The sequence below is a fragment of the Triticum urartu genome, chromosome 5 (genome assembly GCF_003073215.2).
Source record: "Triticum urartu cultivar G1812 chromosome 5, Tu2.1, whole genome shotgun sequence".
Lineage (NCBI taxonomy): Eukaryota > Viridiplantae > Streptophyta > Magnoliopsida > Poales > Poaceae > Triticum > Triticum urartu.
This window is the reverse complement of record NC_053026.1, coordinates 8,995,682-9,020,975: the sequence shown is the minus strand read 5'-3', so window position 1 is coordinate 9,020,975 and position 25,294 is coordinate 8,995,682. Positions and strand designations below refer to the sequence as shown.

The 25,294-nt window shown below is 44.8% G+C and overlaps 1 protein-coding gene, 1 non-coding gene and 1 pseudogene across 2 annotated transcripts; 1 reads left to right on the top strand and 2 right to left on the bottom strand.

Annotated features, from left to right (window-relative positions):
* Positions 1-210: 210 nt before the first annotated feature.
* LOC125555422 (putative ankyrin repeat protein RF_0381) lies at positions 211-6,062 on the bottom strand. The gene is made up of 12 exons (XM_048718386.1): positions 5,891-6,062; positions 5,687-5,758; positions 5,338-5,517; positions 5,113-5,247; positions 3,174-3,313; positions 2,938-3,027; positions 2,666-2,782; positions 1,892-2,044; positions 1,629-1,730; positions 972-1,142; positions 743-822; positions 211-547 (listed from the first exon to the last, which is right to left on the bottom strand). The coding sequence occupies exons 1-12, from the start codon at positions 5,943-5,945 to the stop codon at positions 520-522; spliced, it is 1,323 nt and encodes a 440-aa protein (XP_048574343.1). The 5' UTR covers positions 5,946-6,062; the 3' UTR covers positions 211-519.
* A 377-nt stretch (positions 6,063-6,439) lies between these two features.
* Positions 6,440-6,512, top strand: TRNAA-UGC. Its single transcript has one exon. It is a non-coding gene; the product is annotated as a tRNA-Ala (tRNA).
* A 5,769-nt stretch (positions 6,513-12,281) lies between these two features.
* On the bottom strand, positions 12,282-20,123 carry LOC125555420 (annotated as a pseudogene).
* Between the last annotated feature and the right edge of the window lie 5,171 nt (positions 20,124-25,294).

Below are 25,294 nucleotides of genomic sequence, written 5' to 3'. Positions count from 1 at the left end.
CGCGGCGACGGTGGGAGAGGCGGTTTAGGGATCCTTGCCATTGGATCAAAGATCGTGTGGTTAAAACTCTGTCCCAGCAACAAAAAAAACTTTATTTTTTTATAGAAAAGTTAAGGAAGCATTACTATATATATATATCATGTAAACGTAAGGAAGGCCCAAACAAATTGCATATCATCATCACAATCATCTGCATTACCCAAGCACATCTCAACAGAAAATCCACCAAATTTCAATCCATTACCATCCACTGTCCTCTCACAAACCGGATGATGCAGTGAGAGTAGAAATGTTGTTGCATGGGCACAGCACAACTTGCCAAAAGCTGCCAGTGATAGATAACCTACTTAACTACAGCTCTGAGTTCTAGAGTCTTAAGATCGTCACCAAGATGGCACATTGAGTCATTGTTTCAAGCTAGCAAAATGCAGGCACTACTGACTAAAAGGGTCTCTAACCATCCATCTACGAAAACGCAAAAAGAAGAAGGGCTTCGGTTTCGCGACGCGCGGGCGGGCATCACTTCTTCTTCAGTTCCATCGCCTCCCTGAAAAGAACAAGTCCATCAGATCATCAAACATAACCAACCACTCAGCTAGCACAACCAGTCAGTCAATTTGACAAGGCAACCATGCTTCTGATCTAGTACATGTATGTTGCACAAACCACATATATATGGAGTGCATTTCTGTCACCTCGACGACAGGAGTGGGTAAATGGTGGGGGTCTCTTCCTTACATACCAGAACAATTTGTCCATCTCATCGTTCTCGGGGTCCAGCTCCACGCCGCCCGACAGCTCCTCGCAAGCTTTCTCATAGTCCTGGAAGAAATGGACACGGAGTTCAGATCGACAGCAGACCAGATGAAAGCAGTAGTACTTATCAGAATGCAAAAATTCTACTCTCAAACAAACAAACAAACAAAAAATGTATAAATGCTTTGGTCTCCAAAAAGAAGAAGAAAGTGCACCTTTAGCAGCATCAGAGCCTGTCCTCGGCGAAGGCGGGCCTCCGCCCACTCCGGGCACCTCCTCTTGCATCTGGTTGCATCCTCCAAAGCCTTCTGTCCGTCGCCAAGCTGAAGCCAGCAGCGGCTCCTGCTCGCGAGCATCTTGCCATCAGAAGGATCAACTTTCAGTGCCTGCGCCCAACCAAGCAGCATGCATGTGTCAACATATATACCGACTGAAGTTATAATAGCAAATTCTTCCAAGAGATAAAATAAATTTGCAAATGGATAGCAAATAAAGGGCAGACACATCATCGCAGATTAATACGGACCCGGCCACAACATTGTACTGAATCATCAAAATAACTCAGGAAGATAATATCTACTCAAAAGAGGCATGTGTTGTATGCCTGCACTTATCCAAGGCCTATGCAAGAATTAATACTTCATGTCATCTGTTTGTCATTGCAACTTCTGCAGTAATTCTCCTGTAAAATAGGTTACTCGCTGGTTTTGTGGTTTACACTTCAGACAGTAAGCTACATCCAAGGAGATGATGATGCTGATACTAGCCATTTAACAGGTTAACTTTATTAAATGTATCTGCATGTAGAACATTTCACACTTCAAACTTTTACAGATTAACTTTAAAAAATGTAGACCAGCAGAAAACTGTACCTGTGTGTAGAACTCTGATGCACTTGTGTAATCCTGCTTTTCAAATGCTTCATCCCCTTTTCGTTTCAGGTCAGACTTCCTTGTGTTAAGAACATCCTCGTCCTGAGCAAATTCAGATAACTTTAGTCATACATTTGAAATTCCGATGTGTGCGACATTATATAGCAACTGACTGAGGATTTAATGCATTCAAAGGACAATAATATACATCTAAATGTTTTTCTCATTGAGGAATGGCACTTATTTTCGCCACGGTGGCATACCTGCAGCTGCATCCTCTCCAGTTTGGCATGATTAATTATCCCATCAATGCTCCAGTCTGCCACAGTTGGAATTGGGGAGGTGACAGGATATAGAAGCTCAACGTCTTCCCTTGTACCATACACAGCAGCTAACTCTATCGGGAATCTACCACACTGTCAGAGCAACAGAAGAAAGTTTATTAAGCAATACTGAAGATTCAAAAAAGAAAGACAAGGGAATGGTTCCTTGGTAATCTAAGAATCACTATGCTCGCCAATTCAACGACACGAAAAAGATGTTATAATACAAGCGTTAAAAATGCCTAACAAAGTTAGTAGTCTAGAATGCAGCTTGTACTTCTTGTTTCTATCCCAGCTATTAGTTTGGTACCGTTAAGACAGGCCAAGGAAGTATCCTATGATTTTCTGTGTGTATCTGACCACACAAAGAAAATATATGACAAATGGAAAAGGAAACATCAACAGGCATTTTTTAGGTAAAACATTAACAGGCTTGTGTTAAAAGGCAACTGATAGTAGTCAAACTAATCATATACTCCTACCACAGAGACTGAGAAACAAGTGTATCTTAATTCAAAACCAGCCCATTCAATTGATTCCCAAATGCTTTAAAACTCAAGCATATTTTTTTGTACGAAACTATACTTCACTTTCACCTTCGTTCCCATTACATACATACTTGTACTACCATATTTTGCAGAAACTATAAGTACTAGAACTACCAAGTCAATCAGCTCAAAACGTTGTTGTGTGGAAAACAAGAGACAAGGTCACCTCATCAGGACGATTTGGGTCTGCACCAGCCTCCAGCAAGCACTTAACACATTCAGTCAAGCCTTCGCTTGCAGCTCTTGCCAAGGAATTGCTGACATCATTCACATCAGCTCCAGCCTACCAAAATGTACATGCGGAAGATCAGTAGATAACCATATAGTCTCTCCATATAAATTGAAGATCAGAACAGATATGAGCAACCGTAACATCAGTAGTTACTCATAGATAAGCACATCTTGAAAGGAAAAGCAGATTAGTAGACAATTCCATACCTGAACCAATAACTTCACACAAGGCATGGAAGCACTAAGCAATGCGGCCTTTAGAGGTGTTACTAGATTAGAAGTCACAACCTTGTTGACCTGTAAAAAACAAGACTGTCATAAACATTTGCATGCCATAGTAATGGGCTAATGGCAGGTCCTTGAGACAACTACTTTCAAGTAAAGCAAATGCAACATAAGTTGGGTCAGCAGATAGAGAAAAAAAAAGGGTACAAGCACATTACATCTGCATGGTGTTCCAACAGAACCTCCACAGTGCTCTCATGCCCTTTAACAGCAGCAAGATGGAGTGGTGTCCCGTGCTCTGAGCTGCCGTTAACGTCGGCTCCTCTAGCAAGCAGCAACTTTACTATTTCACACCTCCCTGAAGACAACAATCAGTATATGGAAAACTGGTGATCACAGTCATAATTGGCAAACAAGCCATCTTTGGCAACCAAGTTTTGAGCAGATACATCACACTAACATACAAACAAGCCATATTTCGCCAAACATGTTTTGAGCAGATAGAGCAAACCAACAAAATTACACTTAATAAGAAATCATAGCTAGGAAGAACAATAAAAGGTCTTCGCGAGCAAGTTTGAATGGCCATAATGGCACAATGCAATGCAAGATTTTTGGATAACAAGTTTCATTGGCAGCAATATTTCTGGATGAATAAGTTTCAGTGGCTAGAATAAAAATACAACAAGGTAACAGTTCATGTCATGACAGTGATGACTAAAGACCCACAAGATATATAGAAGCAAGTAATACAAACAGGCTGATGGCCATGTGTGAAGTCTTTAAAACCAGGCTATGGTTTGATAACTTGACCTATACCAAATGAAAACTGAAGATCACTCCTCCCTGAAGATCACAGTATATGGGAAACTGAAGATCACAGTTATAACGTACAAACAAAGGACTTTTGGCCAATTAAGTTTTGAGCAGACAGAGCAGACCAACAATGCTACAATTCAGAAATTGTAGGAACAACAACAGAAGGTTGTTGAACAAGTTTGAATGGCCATAATAGCACAATGTAATCTAAAATTTCCGGATGAACAAGTTTGGCTAGGATAAAAATAGCACAGTGTAACAAGTTTGTTCTGAGTTGGCTACTTGGCTTCTCTAGAAAGCAGCAACTTTACAATTTCACACCTCACTGAAGATAAAAAAAACAGTATATGGAAAACTGATGGCCACGATCATAATAGACGAACAAGGCGTCCCTGGCAACCAAGTTCTGAGCAGATAGATCACAGTAATATACTTTGATGCAGCCTGAAGATCACAGTGTATGAAAAAACTGAAGATCATAGTGATGATAACATACAGACAAAGGATCTTTGGCCCATTAAGTTTTAAGACAAAAAGAGCAAAACCAACAATGCTACACTTGAGAAATCATAGCTAGGAACAACAACAATAGCACAATTAATGTAATGCAACATTTTTGCATGAACAAGTTTCAACTACTACGTTTCTTGATGAATAAGTTTCAGCGGCTACAATAGAAACACGGCGAGGTAACAATTGATGTCATGACAGTGACAAAGACCCACAAAATGTGTAGAAGCAAGCAACTAATATGAACAAGCTGATGGACACGTGCGAAGCGTGCATGACCAGGCTATGGTTTGATCTATACGAAATGGAGAACCGAAGATCACACCTCCCTGAAGATCACAGTGTATGAAAAAACTGAAGATTATGGTGATGATAACATACAAACAAAGGATGTTTGGCCCATCAAGTTTTAAGACAGAAAGAGCAAAACCAACAGTGCGGCAAATCAGAAAATTACAGGAACAACAACAGAAGGTTGTTTAACAAGTTTGAACGGCCACTGTAGCACAATGCATGTAATGTAAAATTTCTGGATGAACAATCTTCAATGGCTACAGTATTTCTTTGATTGCAATTTTTGTTGTTGTTGATGGCTTAATTACCAAGCTGACCACTTGGTAATGGCTACAGTATTTCTGGATGAACAGGTTCAGTTGCTAGGATAAAAATAGCAGAGTGTAACAAAACACACATGCTCACTTGTAGAGCTCACAATCCAGGTAATTATGGGGGAAACCCAGAACAGAAATGTGTATGACTAGAAATAAAGCAGCAAGTGTTGAAGGTAGCAAGGAAGCGTTTGTGGCAGAGTTAGTGGTGGTATGGCACCTTTCCTTGCAGCGTGATGAAGAACAGTGTCACCGTCGTCCTCTTCCTGGTTGAGGTCGGCGCCATGGTCGAGGAGGTACCTGAGGGCGGGCAGGTTGTTGCCGTCCACGGCGTGCTCCAGCGGCGTCTTCTTGCCTGTCCCACCAGGTAGCGCTAGATTAGGCACATACAGTTGATTGAGCAATGCTGCTGTGTTGGATGCGAAGAAGGGAGGAGAGTGCTTACTTGGGGATGAGTCCCACATGTTGACGTCCATCCTGACGGTCTCGACGAGGTAGCGGCAGGCGGCGAGCTTGCCCTGGCCCCCGACGGCGGCGTGGAGCGCGTTCATGCCGCGGTAGGTGGTGGCCGCCACCGTGGCCTCCTCCCCCGCCTTCCCCTTGCGGTCCAGCTTCCTGGCGATCTCTGCAACGCGGCCAAAAATCGAACGCGGAACAGATCAGTACTTGGCCGGCGGCGCGGGAGGAAGAAATAGAAACCCCCAAAAGAAAAAAGGCGCCTTTTTTTCCACCGGACGGTGCAAATCGAGGAGATGGAAGAGTCGCGGGGGGGAGGCAAGGACGGACGGACGTACCCTTGAGGCGGCGGACGTTGCCGTAGTGCGCGGCGACGAGGAAGCGCGCCTCCGGGGGCCACGTGTCCTCATCTGCATAAACAGAGAAGGAAGGAAGGAAGGAAGGGAAAAAAAACCATGAGCGATGATGCGATGCGACGACGGACGGGGTCGGCGGGCGGCGGGAGATGGAGACGGGAGACGAGGGTTGGGGCGGCGGCGTGCCTTTGCCGAGGAGCTTCTCGAACATGTTGGGCAGCGGGATCTCGAGGAGGTCCATGGCCGCTCTCCCTTTTCCTCCGGCGGCGGCGGCGGGCTAGGGTTTCTCTCCTCTGTCTCTCCCTCTCGCGCGGTGCGCTCTGCTCTGCTCTGCTCTGGTGGGAGGGAGGGAGAGCTCGAAAGGGAGGGGGGGGGGGGGGAGAAAGGGGGGGGGGAGGGGGGGGGGGGGGGGGGCAGTGCGCCTGCAGGTGGGAGGCGCGATGGGAGGCCGACACGCGCCCCCCCTCACCCCCGGTCTCGGTCTGACACGGCAGCCCGGGACGGCCCGTGCTGCTCTGATTTCTTTCCCTTCTCGGCGGCTGGGCTCCTGCTCTTGACCGAAAGGCCACACCTCTCGTCGCCGTGCGCTGTGCTGCGCTCCGTTTCAATTTTTTTGAATCCGTCCAATCGTTGGCGTTGGCATGTAGCGCCACCACACAGCTGCTGCTGCTGCTGTTTGAGATTAAGGGAGCGCTTGATGGTCATTTAGGTTCACCAGCTGTTTATGTCAGCAATGGGGATGTAGCTCAAATGGTAGAGCGCCCGCTTTGCATGCGGGAGGCACGGGGTTCGATCCCCCGCATCTCCATTTTAATTTTTTTTTACTTTTCTTGAGACCTGTCAGCCTATTATTTCTCACTGAATCCGTGCTAGTGTCGCGTTTGGTGGATGACTTTATTTTTTAGGGAACGCTTTATTTTTCATGATAATACGTGTCTCATTAATAAAATAAACATCGACGTTACAGGCCTAAAAAGATAGGATAATCCTATGCAAAAAAATCAGCGCCTGTCCCTCTTCACTTGGTGCAAGTACAATATGGGGTGCACTGTCCCCAAATATATGTATTCAACTATAAATAAAAATTAAATAAACATAACATGGTGAAGTAGGGGGGGGGGGGGGGGGGGGGCAGTGGCCCCCCTATTCAGCCCCATAACATAGTTGACATTTCGTTCCACAAATTACATTATTTTCTATTTTTATTTAGGCTTGGAAGATGTTCGGGTATGTTTATTCTGGTGCTGACCTATTCTGCCACAAATTATATAACATGGATGGATGGGCAACATTTTTGACCTGGCCCACATCGCACACCGGCATACCGGTAAACAAAGTTCGACGGCCACCACCGCCGGAATAGAATGCCGCCTATCAGCTCGCGCAAAAGGCGCCTATTTTTTTTTTTCTTCTAACCTAATCGCACGAAGAATTCACGCCATACCTGGCTCGATCAAACCATGTTTTGAAGAGAGCGGCAAATAGGGTTTTCCTTGCTGTTCGTCGCCTTTTAAGCGCTCGGACAGGTAGCTGGCGCCCACGCGCCGCACCTCGTTGGCCGGCCTACCATGCGCAGTAAAAGGAAAAAAGCTCTTGTGAAAAAGTGTGGTGACTTGAACTCAGGCCTTGCCGATACAAGAAAAGATCTGTTTTGCTAACCACTACAGCCGGTAAGTGCCAGTGACTACAATGAACGTGAAATCTTTACGAACCAATGTATCTGCGCTATTTTTTGGATTTGTGAATTATTCAAAAACAATTTAGAAAAGTTGATTTTTTTTATGAAAAAAAGTTTATCAAATTTTGAAGCATGTTGATGAATTTTAAAAAACAGTTCGTTGATGTTTAAAAAATTTCAGCAAATTAAAAAAGGTTCATCGAATTTGAAAGAAAAATTCATCAATTTCAAAATAGTTCATCAAATTTGGAAAAAGTTCATCCATCATTTTTAAGTTCATTGGATTTGAAAAAAGTTCATCGATTCTCAAAAAGTTCATTGAATCTAGAAAAATTTAATCACATTTACAATAACATCGACTTTGAAACAAAGTTCATCGACTCTAAAAAAAGTTCATCAAATCTGAAAAAAGTTCATTGGATTTGAAAAAAAAATTCATCAAATTTGATAAAATTTTGCCAGTTCTAAAAAAGGTTCATCAAATCTGGAAAAAGTTTATCGAAATTGAAAATGCGTTCATCAAATTTGAAAAAAATTCATTTATTTGAAAGAAGTTCATCGAAATTGTAAAAAAGTTCACCAAATTTGAAAAAGTTCATAGAATTTCAAAATAGTCCATAGAATATGATAACAGTTCATTAAATTTGAAAAAATCATCAAATTCTAAAAAATTCTTCATCGGTTTGAAGAAAAAGTTCATTGAAAAACTTTGTGCATTTTGGAAAAAGATAAAGAAAACGAAAAGAAACCAAGAAATAAGGGAAAATTGAAATACAAATAAGAAAGAGATATACAGGAAAAAGAAAAGAAAAATGAAATCTCAATTTACAGCGAACTCGAGCAAGAATAGAAAGCAGAAAAGAGGATGTTAGCCACGAGTCTGAAGGTGGCTCAGTGGTTGGTGTCTAGAGGTCGGGAGTTCGAACCGCCTATTGCTGCACCTTTTTTTTCGAAGTTGGCAGGAAAAAAAGAACTATGGGCCGGCCCATCTAGACGCGCGAGAAAGCTGCTGCGGGCGCCGATTTGCGAAAACAGAAGAATTGCTCGCCTGAATCATCCTCCATCGGCTCAGCGTAAGGGAGCGCGTCAAGTGATGCGTCTAGCCACCGTAACGTGTCGCAGGTTGGACGGATCGTTGGATATTTTTCCTGCATGCGTTTTCGGTGTTATTTGCTTTTTTCCTAGTTTTTGCTAGGGTTTTTTTTTGTGGGGGGAGGGGGGAGCAGTGCTTTTTCATAAGAATCACAACTTGTAATTCATGAAAAGCAAAAAGGCACATATGTGCTTTTGCGAGACGGTTGCGCTTCAGCAAGATACTTTATGTTGACATCATGTCTTTTTTTAGATAATTATATTTCACTATTATGTTCTTTGCCCTTCAATACCTCTTACGACAAAGTTATTAGAAGTCTTATGCTTCATAAACAAAACATAATCTCTTTTGCTTTTTCTATTTGTATCAATATTTGTCCATCCATGATCCTTTTAGTGTGTTACAGAAAACAATTTGGTTCCCATGGGCACGCATGGATACATACGAGATATTGAAAAATGAAAATAAATCCACCGGCAGCCATACTATCGAATAAATCGTTGAAGCTGCTCTATTTGCATCACTAGGGACGTTTTCCTAGCAAACGTGTTGGTTGCCGTTAGATCTTCCTGTGCGAATCACGGTGCAAGGCTTGTACAACTTCAGCTTTTCTGACACGTTCGCTATAAACAACGTCCCGGAAGAAGTCGCATACTTTTTTCTCTTCAAAAAATATGTGTGTTGTGGGGGTCACGAACTCACGACGTCCTGCGCGAGCAGCAGCTTGCTTGTTACTTGGACTGAAGAAGTTTTGGGAACACATATGCTTAAATAGCTTTATGTATTTGAAGTTAAATTCATTTTTCATTAAAAAAATCCAAAAATACTATTTTTTTCATTTTTAAAAGAACATATATCCCTATTATTAAAGTATTTTTTAGAACTTGGTGTGCGCATTTTCATTACAGAAAGCATTGCAGTTTCTTTTTGTTTAAAACCATGACATTTTTTGTCTTCCAACACATGGTAATTCTTAGGTCTTTTGTAATGCCCCTATGACAACCTTTGGAAATTTTTATCACTCATTCATGGCAATTTTGGTTAATTTTACTTTCTCACATGGCATTTTTATTATTAAAATTATGTCTTTTTAATAATTGTAACATGATATTTTTATTATTAAGTGGATGGCTATTTTATTACTAATAGAATACCATTTTTATTATTAAGCAGATGTCAGTTTTATTATTAACAGAGTGACAATTTTTATTATTGGGAGCATGTCATTTTATTATTATTGCTGTCTGGCTTTTATTATTATTAAGAGGATTTAAATTAGAGAAATGGTTGTTTTATAAGTAGCATGACAATTTTCATATTTCAGATCATGGCAATTATAAATGTATGCTTACAAGAAAGTGTATATTTGTTTTGTTCATGGCATCTTAGAAAACAGTAAACTGAGCCCCTGGGCCAATCAAGGTTAATCTTTTTGCGTGTTGGCGATTTTCATGATTTATGCCATGATTAATTTCTGCAATCAGACTCTTCTCTTTACCGCTGCAGTCGGCCGGTTGGTTCATTATGGGCCTGTAATTAAAATCATTTTTATGGGGAGATCATGCAGAAATCCGGAGATATATAGTACATGAACTCCACAACATTTAGATACATTAAAACTAAGCACTCTAGGAGCCCTCTCAGGCCATCAACGTTTTTGACTGTTAGATCACATCCTGAGAATGTTTTTGGCCGTCAGATGCAGTTAACTCGCGCTAAACTGGACCAAACGTTTTATGGGCGGCTACTCCCGTGACAAAATCTCATATTTCTGATTAATCGAGCCTTTTCTCATGGAAGAAGTCCATTTAGCCGCATTGCTCCAGCATATTTGTTTCCGAGCGGCCTCAGCCCACGTAACACAACGCGCTAGCCTTCTGCCTGGCGTTGCGAAGCCATAGCGACATTGAAGGGGCAGCGTTTGAGCATCATGCATGGGTGACTGTTGCAGATCCGCTAGCGTTAAAGCAAGGAGTAATGCTGTCGTTGCTAAAATCCATCAATGCCACCCTTGCCACTCACCGGCCTACTCGTCTTCTCTTTTATTTAGTTTGCGCGGCATCTCCCCCAACCTCCTTTTCCTTGTCTTCATGGAGTGCTCGTAGCCAGTCCTTCAAGGTGGAACGAATGCCGCCGCTGCTGCCAGGAAGACCATACGTTGCCGCTACTGGCCTTATGGTTGAAGCTCCTCGTACCTGCACAATTGGCAGGCAGGTGCCATCACGGGAAGCATCGGAATTGGTTTGGGCGCTCGGGTCATGGCCATTGGTATTGTCCACTCATCCACTGCAAATTGATGTCAAATCCCATCCTCCACGCTAATTAGATAACCAGGTTTCACGTTCATAAAACTTTGTTTCTTCCCATGTGTAACTGTAAGACTGTAACTTACCTCTTATAATAGTTCATGGAATCCGTTACTTGGAGTGATCCAGATGCCAATTAAAAATTTGTATGATTAGGCAGAGGAGATATTCGTGGAGAAAACAGACGTGCAGGTTTGAAGGATCTTTCTAAGAATTCTGCAGTGGCGAAATAATTGGATGTTCAGTGAAGACAATGACTGTATGCTCTCTTCAGTTTTAATACCATCATGTCATCATCCTCAATTCCTCATATATACTTGTGTTCTACGCTTCTGTTTGGTAGTGCTATTTTCATTTTTACTATGTGAAAGGAACTTGCTAGCAAACGTCTAGAAGAATTATCTTAATGATCATGTGTCGGTGCTGCATACAAGAAGTTGACTCTATGAGTTTTGATTTATGCAGCTGACTTGCACTTGCTCCAAGCACTTGGAAACAGTACACTATCAGGACTGGTTATTAGTGCAGGATTGTCGTCCTCACAAATGTGCCATTCGAAATCCCTCGGACCCATATCAAATTTCTATCCATGCTAATTACTATGGTTGTATTCCTCATGCTAATCACTAAGATGTGTGGCAATAACTAGACAAATTAAGACACATGTGATTTGAAAGAAAAATGATGCTCCTGGCCCAGTCATTATCGTACCATACATATGGATCCTTTGATCCTCAAGTGATGCAGCATTAAATTTTTATTCATGCACGCCATATGTTTTCTAGCCACAGTGAAAATTGAGGATCCGATAGTGCGTACATTGTGTCACGGTGTATGTCCTGCTAATTATCCAGTTTCTAAAATGTAATTGAAATGCATTGACTTTTCTTTGGTTTTCCATCGTTATATGATTGACCGATCTCGGTGTTTGTTCATTTTGTGCTCTCGGTGGGGGTCCATATGTATGTTAGCCTATATGAGGCGACAATTGAGTAAACGTTGACAACAAAAGTGTGTGTGAACTCTCGGGTCCACTGTCCACTCATAGAAGTGTTATGGATGGGTAAATTGACCTTTTCATATACTCTATTACTTGGTTGCCTTCACTTCAAATCATCCGATCTTCAACTATAGAGTTCATCTATATGTGGCACTATAATTTGAACTCTGTATACTCCCAGGATTTGTACAAATCACGCAAATTTAATTTATATGTCTTGTGTCTTCCTGTATATGGGAACTACTTATCCATCATATAACAATAGACTAGCACGAAAAGAGGCCCATAACCAACCCAGCACAACAGAAAGCAGATAAGTATTGGTCAATTATAATTCATAACTTGCACTAAAAAATACTCAAAATTTTATAATACCACCGTTACTTTAACTATAAGAAAAATGGCTATTTGTATCAAACCCTAACATTAAACATTAAAAATAGACGGGCGCAGCAACGCGCGCCATCGGTGATCTAGTTTTATTGGCAGGACTGGATATGTCATCTACCACCTGACAGGCCTGTGATGCTGTTCGCTGCCGACGGAGGCGCTTCAAGAACCTGATCCACGTCCGTGACCGCGAGGTATCCGGGCTCGAACTCCGGCAAAGGCAGGTCTCCGTTGAGGTACCGCATGACGAGGCGCATTCCGGGCCTCGCCGCCGGCAAGGGATGCGAGCATAGCAGCCCCAGCTTGAGCACCAGCTCGGCCTCGTCGGCCACGAAGTCGTCCAGCCTTGGGTCAACGGCGTCGACAATCTGGCCGGAGCAGCCCTCCCACGTGTCTCTCACCCACTAGACAAGCACCAGCAACTCGCCGCGGGCGTTGAGCCCCATCGGCCGGCTCCCGCAGGCCAGCTCGAAGATGAAGGCGCCGAAGGCGAACACGTCGGTGGCCTCGGTCGCCTTGCCGAACCTCATGAGTGTAACGCCCCAAGACCGATGTGCCAGGTGTCGTTCAGTTATTCGCTGTTGTTGCCTTATCATTGCTTGCGTGTCATGCATTGCATATCATGTCATCATGCGCATTTCATTTGCATACGTGTTCGTCTCATGCATCCGAGCATTTTCCCCGTTGTCCGTTTTGCAATCCGGCGTTCCGTTCTCCTCTGGTGGTCATTTCTACCTTTCTTACATGTGTGGGGATCAAACATTTCCGGACTGGACCGAGTCTTGCCAAGCGGCCTTGGGTTACTACCGGTAGACCGCCTGTCAAGTTTCGTACCATTTGGACTTCGTTTGATACTCCAACGGTTAATCGAGGGACCGAGAAGGCCTCGTGTGTGTTGCAGCCCAACACCTCTCCAATTTGGCCCAAAACCCACCTAACTCTGCTCCATCATCTAGAGCGTTCGATCACGATCGCGTGGCCGCAAACCGCACCTCATTTGGACTCTCCTAGCTCCCTCTATGCCTATATATACCCCCCCTCCGAAATTCGCGGTTCATTCTTCCCCTAACCCTAAAAATTCTCAGATCCGCGCCGCCGGACATTTCTTCCCCGCGCCGAACAATGTCCACCGCCACCGCCACCTCACTCCGACAAATCGAAGCTCGCCAGATCACCCTGCCGCCGCCGCTATCCAATCCAGAGCCGCCACCTCACCCTCTCTCCTCCCGCGCGGCCGGACCCGAGGAGCCCGTGGCCGGCCCGCCCGAGCCGCCCCGGGCCAGATCCGCACCGCCGCCGCCCGAGTCTTCCTCCGCCGCCGCCTCCTCGCTTCTGCCGCACCGGAGCCTCGTCGCCGTTCCTCTGCGCCACCTCGTCCGGCTCGCCGGAGCAGCTCGTCGGCGACCCCCAGCTCGCCGCAGTAGGGACCCGACGCCATGGAGTTCGCCGCCGCCGGCCATGTCTTCACCCGAACCCCGCCGGGATCCACCCGATCTGGCCCCGCCAGACCGGGATCCGCCGTCCCCGCTTCCCCGGCGCCGTTCCCTCGCTGGCTCGTCGCCCAGCCTCGCCGGCGTCGTCGCCATGGATCTCCGCCTCGCCCTGCCTCCCCGATCCGATCGGGAGACGACGAGCGCCCCCGTTGACTCCTTCGCGGGCCCCGAGTCCGGCCCAGCGCGCCGTCCCCGCCTCGGCCTGCCTCCTCCTCTCTGCTAATGGGCCGGGCCCATGGGTGAGCCGCCCCAGCGCCCCGCCTCTGTTTTTTTTCATGCGGTTGGGCCAGACAGATTCAGCCCGATCATGTTTTTTTTCTCGTTCTGTGAATTTGTCCAATTATCCAGAGATTGCCAGTTTTACAGATAAGACCCTCATGTTCATGCATATAATAACTCACAATTCGTGCATCGGATTAAAATGAATTATATATGAAACTTGCTCAGAATTTTGTGTAGATTTATAATATCCAACTTTCATCTATGTTTGAAATGTTAGAAATGTTGTTTGCATTAATTTTCTCCTATGTCATGTTAAAATGATTTATTTCATAACTAATTAACCGTAACTCGGTTTTTAATAAACTTTATATGTAAATGGGGTAGAATTTTGCCTAGTTTAACATGGTGCACTCATCTTGCATGTTAAACAACTCTAAAATATGGTTTAGGGCAGAACAGGACCAAACCTAATATATGCATATGAGGATTTTCCGGAATTGTTGTTCGTTGTTCCCGGCCTCATTTAAACTTGACTAGATAGGTAGTTTTGCTTTGCTTCACCCTCTTGCCTTGCTTAACAACATTTAATATTGTTGAGTACATAAACAAGACCAAACTAAATAAGTCACGTGGTGTTTCTTCACTATGCAGCGGAGTTGCATAATGAGCTCCACTTAATTTGTAGGATTGTTTGTGCACTTTGCCATGCCATGCCTCATTAAACCGGACATGCATCATACTTGATTGTGCATCATGCCATGATTATGTGGTGGGTGTTTACTTTGTTGTTTGCTCTTTTCCGGTGTTGCTTCTTCGGGTTGGTTCCGTTAACGTCGAGTTTGTGAGGAACCGTTCGTCTACGTTCCGTTTGTCTTCTTCTTGGACTCGTTCTTCTTCCTTGCGGGATTTCAGGCAAGATGATCATACCCTCGAAATCACTACTATCTTTGCTATGCTAGTTTGCTCGCTCTTTGCTATGCCAATGCTACGATGCCTACCATTTGCTTGTCAGCCTCCCAATTTGCCATGTCAAACCTCTAACCCACCATGTCCTAGCAAACCGTTGATTGGCTATGTTACCGCTTTGCTCAGCCCCTCTTATAGCGTTGCTAGTTGCAGGTGAAGATTGGAGGCCGTTCCTTGTTTGGAACATTTATTTACTTGTTGGGATATCACTATATATCTTATTTAATTAATGCATCCATATATTTGGTAAAGGGTGGAAGGCTCGGCCTTATGCCTGGTGTTTTGTTCCACTCTTGCCGCCCTAGTTTCCGTCATATCGGTGTTATGTTCCCGGATTTTGCGTTCCTTACGCGGTTGGGTTATAATGGGAACCCCTTGACAGTTCGCCTTGAATAAAACTCCTCCAGTAAGGCCCAACCTTGGTTTTACCATTTGCCACCCAGCCTTTTCTTTTCCCTTGGGGGTCGCGCGCCCAAGGGTCATCTTTATTTTAACCCCCCCCCCCCGGGCCAGTGCTTGTCTAAGTGTTGGTCCAACCCAGAGCACCGTGCAGGGCCGTCCCTTGGCAACTTGGGTTACGTTGGCTCCCGTACGCTTAGCTTATCCGGTGTGCCCTGAGAACGAGATATGTGCAGCTCCTATCGGGATGTCGGCGCATCGGGTGGTCTTGCTGGACTTGTTTTACCATTGTCGAGGATGTCTTGGAGTACCGGGATACCGAGTCTGATCGGAATGTCTCGGGAGGAGGTCTATTCCTTCGTTGACCGTGAGAGCTTGTGATGGGCTAAGTTGGGACACCCCTGCAGGGATTTGAACTTTCGAAAGCCGTGCCCGCGGTTATGGGCAGATGGGAATTTGTTAACGTCCGGTTGTAGAAAACCTGAAGTCGACCTTAATTAAAATGAATCAACAGCGTATGTAACCGTGATGGTCTCTTTCCGGCGGAGTCCGGGAAGTGAACACGGTTGTTGGAGTGATGCTTGACGTAGGTTGTTATAGGATCACTTCTTGATCATACTTTTATCGACCGTGTTTTGCCTTCTTTTCTCGCTCTCTTTTGCGTATGTTAGCCACCATATATGCTAGTCGCTTGCTGCAGCTCCACCTCATACCTTTACCTTACCCATAAGCTTAAATAGTCTTGATCGCGAGGGTGCGAGATTGCTGAGTCCCTGTGGCTCACAGATACTTTCAAAACTAGCTTGCAGGTGCCGATGAGTCCGTGTAGATGACGCAACCAAGCTCAGGAGGAGCTCGATGAAGATCTTGTCCTTGGTGTTGTTTCGTTCTAGTCGATCAGTAGTGGATCCCAGTTGGGGTCGATCGGGGACCTTTGTCGCATTTGGGGTTCTTCTTTTATTTTGGTTCCGTAGTCGGACCATGAGTGTATTTGATTGATGTAATGTTTATTCATGTAATTGTGTGAAGTGGCGATTGTAAGCCAACTATGTACCTCTTTTCCTTATTATATTACATGGGTTGTGTGAAGATTACCTCACTTGCGACATATGCCTTCAATGCGATTATGCCTCTAAGTCGTGCCTCGACACGTGGGAGATATAGTCGCATCGAGGGTGTTACAATGAGCTCAAGGGCGAGGTAGCCCCTCGTGCCGGCCACGTGGGTGGTGTGCGCGTCCGTGCCGTGGTCATGCAGCCAGCCTCGCGAGCCCGAAGTCACCCAAGCGGCCATTCATGTCGCCGTCGAGGAGGACGTTACTGGCCTTGACGTCCCGGTGCATGATGACCTGCTCCCAGTCCTCGTGGAGGTACAAGAGCCCGGACGCGACGCCCTTGATGATGCAAAGCCTCTGCGTCCATGAGAGCGTGGTATGAGCGTGCAGGTAGCTGTCCAAGCTGCCGTTGGGCATGCGCTTGTAGATCAGGAGCAGCTCACTAGTAGAAAACGGAGCTTTAAAACCGGTTCGTAAGGGCCTTTAGTGCCGGTTCCATAACTGGCACTAAAGGGTGGGCACTAAAGCCCTCCCCCCCCTTTAGTACCGGTTCGACACGAACCGGCGCTAAAGTGCCACCATGTGGCGTGAGCTCGCGCCCTGGTATGGGACCTTTAGTACCGGTTGGTGTTACCAACCGGTACTAAAGGTTTTTTTTTGAATTTGTTTTTTGAAAATTTTGGAAAAAAATTGATTATTTTTTCGATTTTAAATTTTTTTTGAATTATTTGATGATTTAGTCTCTAATCACCTCTCTTAACTGCTAAGTGTGGATCACTCATTCCAAATCGCACAACTTCCCGGCCGGTCACCCATCCTCTCACTCCGTTGGGCATGCGCTCGTAGATCAGGAGCAGCTCACTAGTAGAAAACGGAGCTTTAAAACCGGTTCGTAAGGGCCTTTAGTGCCGGTTCCATAACTGGCACTAAAGGGTGGGCACTAAAGCCCCCCCCTTTAGTACCGGTTCGACACGAACCGGCGCTAAAGTGCCACCATGTGGCGTGAGCTCGCGCCCTGGTATGGGACCTTTAGTACCGGTTGGTGTTACCAACCGGTACTAAAGGTTTTTTTTTGAATTTGTTTTTTGAAAATTTTGGAAAAAAAATTTGATTATTTTTTCGATTTTAAATTTTTTTTGAATTATTTGATGATTTAGTCTCTAATCACCTCTCTTAACTGCTCAAGTGTGGATCACTCATTCCAAATCGCACAACTTCCCGGCCGGTCACCCATCCTCTCACTCCGTTGGGCATGCGCTCGTAGATCAGGAGCAGCTCACTAGTAGAAAACGGAGATTTAAAACCGGTTCGTAAGGGCACTAAAGGCCCCCCCTTTAGTACCGGTTCGACACGAACCGGCACTAAAGTGCCACCATGTGGCGTGAGCTCGCGCCCTGGTATGGGACCTTTAGTACCGGTTGGTGTTACCAACCGGTACTAAAGGTTTTTTTTTTAATTTGTTTTATGAAAATTTTGGAAAAAAATTGATTATTTTTTTGATTTTTAATTTTTTTGAATTATTTGATGATTTAGTCTCTAATCACCTCTCTTAACTGCTCAAGTGTGGATCACTCATTCCAAATCGCCTAACTTCCCGGCCGGTCACCCATTCTCTCACTCCCCCAGCCTAAGCACGCTTAACTTCGGAGTTCTATTCCCCCTACAATTCAAGTCTGCACTTGTTGTTTTCCTGACAAATGTAAGTTGTCAATCCTATTAACCCTCAGCAGTTTAGCTTGTCACACGTTTCACCGTTTGAGTTTGAAATTATTATTCTAAAAAACAGTAATTATTTAGTAACACTAATATTTCTTGAATAAGTTTGACCACAGTTTGACCAGATTTGATCAAAATTCAAAAAATTGAAATAATTATTTAGTAACACTAATATTCTTGAATAATTATGTAGTAACATTAATACTTTTTGAATAAGTAGTTTGACCAGATTTAACCAATTTTTTTTAGAAAAACAGAAATTTAACCATATCTTTTTTTCTTTTTGAAATTTGAGCATTCTAAAAAATTGCAAACAAGCCGTAGGCGGTCTCCATCGGATGCGGATTTTTGTGCTGAATTTTTTGATATATTATACGTTTTTTTCCGACATCGTATGCAAAAGTTATAGCCGTTTTACATTTTCCCTACACTTTTTGTAAAACATGTCCAAAATTAAGTTTTCAAATTTTCCTAACTAGTAGGTGTAGTAATATAACTACCTCTCGAAGAATTTTAATTTTTGAAGTTCTTATCAATTTCTTTTGATTTTTTCAAAACTGAAATGGCGATACACGGGTGAGGGGGTAGAGTTTGAAAATTGGCTCTTTTAGTGTGGGTTCGTGGCATGAACCCACACTAAAGGCTTGTCCCTTTAGTGTGGGTTCGTGGCACGAATCGGTATTATAGGTTAGACCTATAGTACCGGTTTGTATCACACACCGGTACTAAAGGGGCCCGTGAGGACCCGGCCTGACGCCAGCCTGCCACTACCCCTTTAGTACCGGTACTAATGCATATAGTGTCTTTAGTGTCGGACCAACTTCAAACCCACATAAATGTGTCTCACATTATACTTTTTCTACTAGTGGCTCGTCCTTGTGCCGGCAATAGCCGATGAGGCGGACGAGGTACCGGTGTCGCAGCCGGCCAAGGATGATGATCTCCGCTGTGAACTGGGCCAGCCCCTGCCTCGACTCCGAGGAGATCCGCTTCACCGCCACCCGCACACCGGAGCCGACGGGGGCTCCACCGTAGACCCGCCCAAAGCCACCTTTCCCAAGGATTTGATTGTCGTGGAAGCCATTCGTTGCTCGACGGAGGTCCTTGAACGCGAAGCGGCGTGGACCGAGCTCGGCCTCCCAGTCTTGGTTCCACTCTGAGTTCCTGATCCTGCACCACCGTCGAAGAAGAAGCCAAGCTGCTATACCTGCGAGTATGGCAACCAAAGATACTACTACAGGCAGCCATGTGACGAGTTTTTTCTTGCCATGGGCTTCTTGTACTCTGGAACTGTCTGATTGCTGCAGCACCAGCGATAAGTTGAGTGGTTTGGCCGATTCAGACATGCTAAAGCTCCACCCAAGAACCTGATGAGTGCCCATCGCATCACCGGAAGCGGCGGAGAAGCCGGCGTATGCCATGGTGGGAACCCCTGCCTTTGACTTGGTGCCATTGTTCAGGACCTTCGCAAGGTCGACGGAGCCGTAAGTGAGAAACGCTGCAAAGGGCTTATCCATGGGAACTGGAGCAAGCCGGACCTCGACCAGCCCGAAAGAGTAGTAGTCCACTCCACCCACACCTGCATCGGGTTTCCATTGGAAAGCCTCAACGGATTAAAGATGCCGCTGCCGCTGTAGGCCGCGGTTGAAGATCCAGCGGACGTCACGTTGTTGAGATCAATCCCGACGTGGTTGTCGTCTATGCCTCGCAACTCCTTGTTGGCTACGGTGTCGAGCTCTATGGTGAAGAAACGATTTGCACTTTCTGTGTACTCGTACGGAGTGCTAAGGCCCAAGTATTCTCCCGGCCAGGCATCAGATAGCGGGGCCAAGGAGATGACGAACGCCATCCCGTCGCCTGAATAGCCTGAGTCGCTGGGTGTGATGGCCATCCCATCGGAACTGACAAACGGGAGGGCTTTGGGGTGGAAACCGTGGCTCGTCGTTAGAGCAAGGGCGCCGTCCTGCGTACGGAAGCCGCGCCGTCGAGGAGGAGGTCGCTGCCAGCGTCGTGGAAAGAGACGATTAAGAGGAGGCAGCACAACCGGATGAGGAGGCTTGGCATGGTGCTTAATTGCCGGCCTCACTTCTGTTTGTCCCTTGAGTTTGTGTGTGGGTTTTCGTACCGGCAACATTCAGTACCACTCGCTGCCATAACCTTCAACGAAAAATGCTACATAAATGCTCAATCTTGATAACGAGAGCAATAAGCGCCTTACTCCTCAAAAAAATGTCCATTCTACCAGCAGAAATTACTCGGATTGTTGATATACCATGTCTGTATCCATGTGGCCGGCAACCTAATAACGAGGCTTCGGCCGCCAATCTTGTTATCACGCGTCTACACCACAAGTTAACTCTGTAGATCGCATTCGCATCAACCCAGGTCGCTCCCAGCAGCTTCCGAAAGGAGCTCACGTAACACTATGAACTATGTGCTTACTCTCAATCTTATATACAATAAGTTTGCGTCACGACGAGATTAGATCTGAGGTCTCAGTAAGGAAGAAGAAGAAGAAGAAGACAGGAAGGAGGAGGAGAAATGCTACAACTCATTGCTGATACTTCAGAAAGCGCGTGTATCAGCTAGTACTGCCCCATACAGCCCAATAAGTTGGGACCTCTAATTGGCGCTGCAGGCACCAGCTCGCTAAACTGCCGCACGTACTCGGGGGGGGGTGTGGGTGTAGGAGGGGAGGGGGGGGGGTGGGTGGGGGAGGAGAGGGAGGGAGAGGGTGGGGGCGTGTTGGCCGCCCAGCAACGAAGCTGTCGGTGTGCGATCGCTCGACTGTCTAGAGTTCAAAACAGTGGCCGGTTGACTTTGGGGAACAAATATAGATCTAAAAAAATACAAATTTGAAAACGGTTCATGAATTTAAAAAAAGTTCACAAATTGGAAAATGTACATGGATTTGAAAAAGTTCATTGATTTCACGAAACTGAAAAAAAATCACAAACTTAAAAACATAATTGATTTGGGGAAAAAAGTTCATCAAAAAATGAAAAATTCAGGAATTTGAAAAAACGTTCGTCGATTTTGACAAAAGTTCATCATTTTTGGGAAAAATAGAACAAAATCATTGAATTTTTAAAAAAGTTCCTCTATTTGGAAAAAATGTTCATGAATTTAGATTTTTTTTCATTTTTGAACAAAAAAGTTCACAAATTTAAAAAAAATCATCAATTTTGAAAACAAAGTTCATTGATTTGAAAAAATTTCATGGATTTTGAAAAAAAAAACTCAAGAATTTTGAAAAGAGTTCATTGATTTGGAAAAGAAGTTCATCGATTTTGACTAAAAGTGAAAGAACATGCGATGCCCCCATGTTTGGTTTTAGAAATTGATGACAATCTCTATGGACTAATGGTTGCCTTGAGTTATATTTGAAGGTTTTGTCCATAGGCTTTTCTTGGAGTACATGTGTTGGTTTCAAGAAAAGTTTGTGTCGACCAAGGTGCTATTCAAGGAATTATCCAAAGATTGGTCATTTGAGAGTTGAGCTTATTGCAAGCATGTCTTGAAGAAGAAGATTGTGTGATCATTCATGTTTACCTTCAAGACATCGTCCAAACGAAGAGAGTTGGAAAGGTTTAAGGTTGATCAAGACTAAGTCAAGAGTGAATCAAGTTGATCAACTCACAAAGCATAGAAGATGTACCGAGAGGGATCAAGTGATCCCATGGTTTGGTAAGCACTGTCCATTGTGCTTTGTGTACTAACCCATGGTTTATGTGAGAGTTCTACGTGGGGTTAGGTACATGTTCATGGGCTTGTGTCAAGAGGAAGATATCTCTCAACCCATGGAGAGGATGACATCAAGTGGTGATCGTCATCAAGATTGCCGTGTGCAAGTTCAAGTGGATCATCGCGAAGAGATCAAGTGCTTGAAGCTTGCCGGCCATTGCGGTGACAATGGACTTGTGAAGATGTGCTGAAGAGTGGCTCACCCATAGTGGTCTATGGGGGAGCAATCATCTAGTCTTCATCGTGCCAACACAATCAAGAAAGGTGGTCCAACTTGAGGAAGTCAAGATCATCATCATCTAGCTCAAGTGGACCATGTGCAAGGCAAAGGTTTGCCCTTGATAGGTTTTCTATTTTACCGGTCTCATGATGGTAGTTGGGAGACCGGGTTATAGGATCGATTGCCGTACTATCAAGGGGGGCTCTCGATGAGTAGCTTGATCGTATCGTTCGTAGAGAGCTCAAACCATTGCATCCTTGCATCATCTTTCTTGGTTCTTGTTTGGTTCTCTTTGTGAGTCTTAGAGCTTATGGTCATCTTGATGACAAGCTTGAGTTCATCGAAAACGGAGTTCGCATGCTTCTTCTATGATCTTTTCGATGTTGGAGGTTTTGCCGGTTCTTCTCGGTTGGAGGTTTCACTCCTCTATTTGTTGGCATTCCTCCCCTGCCTCTTCTTACTATAACCAGTCGTTGTTTTGATGCTACTCATCGTCTTGTTTTCAACAAGCTTGAGTTTGCTCAATTCGGAGCTCATATGCAGAAGTTATGGCAGTTCTGATTTTCTTGAGTGGTTTTTGTTAGGGTCCCAGCGGTAGTACCGTGGTACCCAGCGGTAGTACCGCTGAGGAGTCACAAGCGGCAGTACCGCTCCGCAGCGGTAGTACCGCGGGCCACAGCGGTAGTACCGCTCCTCGGAGCGGTAGTACCGCTTGATGGTCTCAGCAGTAGTACCGTTGTGGCTCCGTGCTCCTACCGCCTCGACTCGAGTGCGCTTTTTCTCGTGTCGGGTTTTGCGGCACTTGCTGCGGTAGTAGTGGCGGTAGTACCGCTTATTAGCGGTAGTACCGCCCTGCCTCCACGGTAGTATCGTTCTGGGTCCCAGCCCCAGCCCCTTTTCTTCTGGCGCGGCAGTACCGTCGAAGGGGAGCGGTAGTACCGCTTATGAGCGGTAGTACCGCCCTGCCTCCGCGGTAGTACCGCTCTCTGCGGGGCTGAGTGGGGGATAACGGTTGGATTTTCCCCCTCCTATAAAAGGGGGTCTTCTTCCCCTTTGAACCTTATCTTTTGAGCTCGTGTTCTTCCCCCATTGTTGACCTTCTTCGAGCTTGCTAACTCTCAATACCTCCATGGATTCTTGCTAGTTTTTGAGGGAAAAGAGAGAGGAGATCTAGATCCACATTTCCACCAATCACTTTCTCCTCTATGTGAGGGGAACCCCTTGGATCTAGATCTTGGAGTTCTTGGTGTTCTCTTTCTTGTTCTTCCTCTCATTTTCCTCCCTAGCATTAGTTGCTTCGGTGGGATTTGAGAGAGAAGGACTTGGGCACTCCGTGTGCCCTTGCCATTGCATTTGGTGCATCGGTTTGGTTTCTCCACGTGATACGTGGAAGTTACAAGTTGAGAAGCTTATTACTCTTGGGTGCTTGGTACCCTTGAGCTTGTTCCTCTTGGGTGCTTGGGCGCCCTAGACGGTTGTTGGTGTTCGGAGCTCAATCATTGTGGTGCAAAGCTCCGGGTAAGCATCGGGGTCTCCAATTAGGTTGTGGAGATCGCCCCGAGCAATTTGACGGGTACCGGTGACCGCCCCCAAGGGTTGCCAAAGTGTACGGGTTCGGTGACCGCCCTCAAGGGTTGCCATTTGTACGGGTTCGGTGACCGCCCTCAAGGGTCCCTTAGTGGGATCACGGCATCTTGCATTGTGCGAGAGCGTGAGAAGATTACGGTGGCCCTAGTGGCTTCTTGGGGAGCATTGTGCCTCCACACCACTCCAAACGGAGATTAGCATCCGCAAGGGTGTGAACTTCGGGATACATCGTCGTCTCCGCGTGCCTCGGTTATCTTTTACCCGAGTCCCTTTACTTATGCACTTTACTTTGTGATAGCCATATTGTTTCTTGTCATATATCTTGCTATCACATAGTTGCTTATCTTTCTTAGCATAAGTTGTTGGTGCACATAGGTGAGCCTAGTTGTTTTAGGCTTTGTGCTTGGCAAATTAACCGCTAGGTTTATTCTGCATTTGTTCAAGCCTAAACCCTTAATTATTTTAAAACGCCTATTCACCCCCCCCCCCCCCCCCCCCCCCCCCTCTAGGCAACATCCACGATCTTTCAAAAAGGTTCATTAATTTAGCAACAGCAGGAATAAAAAACGAAGAAAACCGTTTGGAAATAAATGAAAAAAAAGGATAAATAATAAATAAAACAGAAATAGATGTACAAGAAAGAGTATATAACTGAGCACATAAGTGAGGAAGGTGGGGTGGTTAGTGCAACCTACGATCGACCAGGAAGTCTCGTGTATTTGAAGTATTTGTCCAGCACAACCATGATTCGTAAAAAAGCCGACACCGGAAATTGTTCAATAAAGTCCATACTCAGTGTATGCCAAGTTTCAGATGGTATGGGAAGTGGCTGGAGCAGTCCTGGCTGTTTGCCATGTTCACCTTCTGCCTGTTGACACACCTAGTGTTGCACAACTTGTTTTAACCCAGGTCAGGAGAACATATCCATCACCTTGTGGTATGTGGCCAAGACGCCTGAGTGGCCGCAGTTTTTCTACGTTTGTACGGTTTGCAGTGACACGTCGAATTCCATCTTCAGATACTGATCTATGGAAAAGGGATACACAAACATGTTTGCAAAATGGATATTATTGTCTCACACCTTTTTCTTTACATCTGACGACGAATGATTGAACTTCTAAAAATTTAAATGTAAAGATATCTTACTTTACATCATGTCATTCAGATAATGTACTTTATGATGTTCTTTGGCCTTCAAAATGTATTGCGACAAAGTTGTCAGAAGTTCTATGCTTCATAACCAACACATAATCTACTTTGCTTGTTCCATTTGCATCAAGATTGTTCTCGTATGTACCTCTTATCGCGTAACAGGAAAAAAAGGCACCAGTTGGAATGTGTCGGCACAGACTAGTTATCAAAACTATAAATTCGCAAAAAAATAATTAACCATCACAAGGTTTGACCACACGACCTCCGGCATAGATAATGAGGACTAGTGATTACAGAGCTGCGCAAGCCTATAGGAACCAAAACAAATGCAGATCCAGACATTTCCTTTTTATTTTATTTTCTTTTCTTTTTTGTGAAACTTTTGTTCAAAATTCCAGAAATTTTTCTCAAACCTGAAGTTTGTTGACAAATTTTAAAAAAGTTCATGTTTTCATTCTTTCGCAAATTTCAAAAAATGCTCATGTTTTTAGAACTTGTTCATATTTTACAAAACAATTCAACAACATCATTTTTTTTCTTTTTCCGGAAAATGTTCAGGATTTGAAAAAA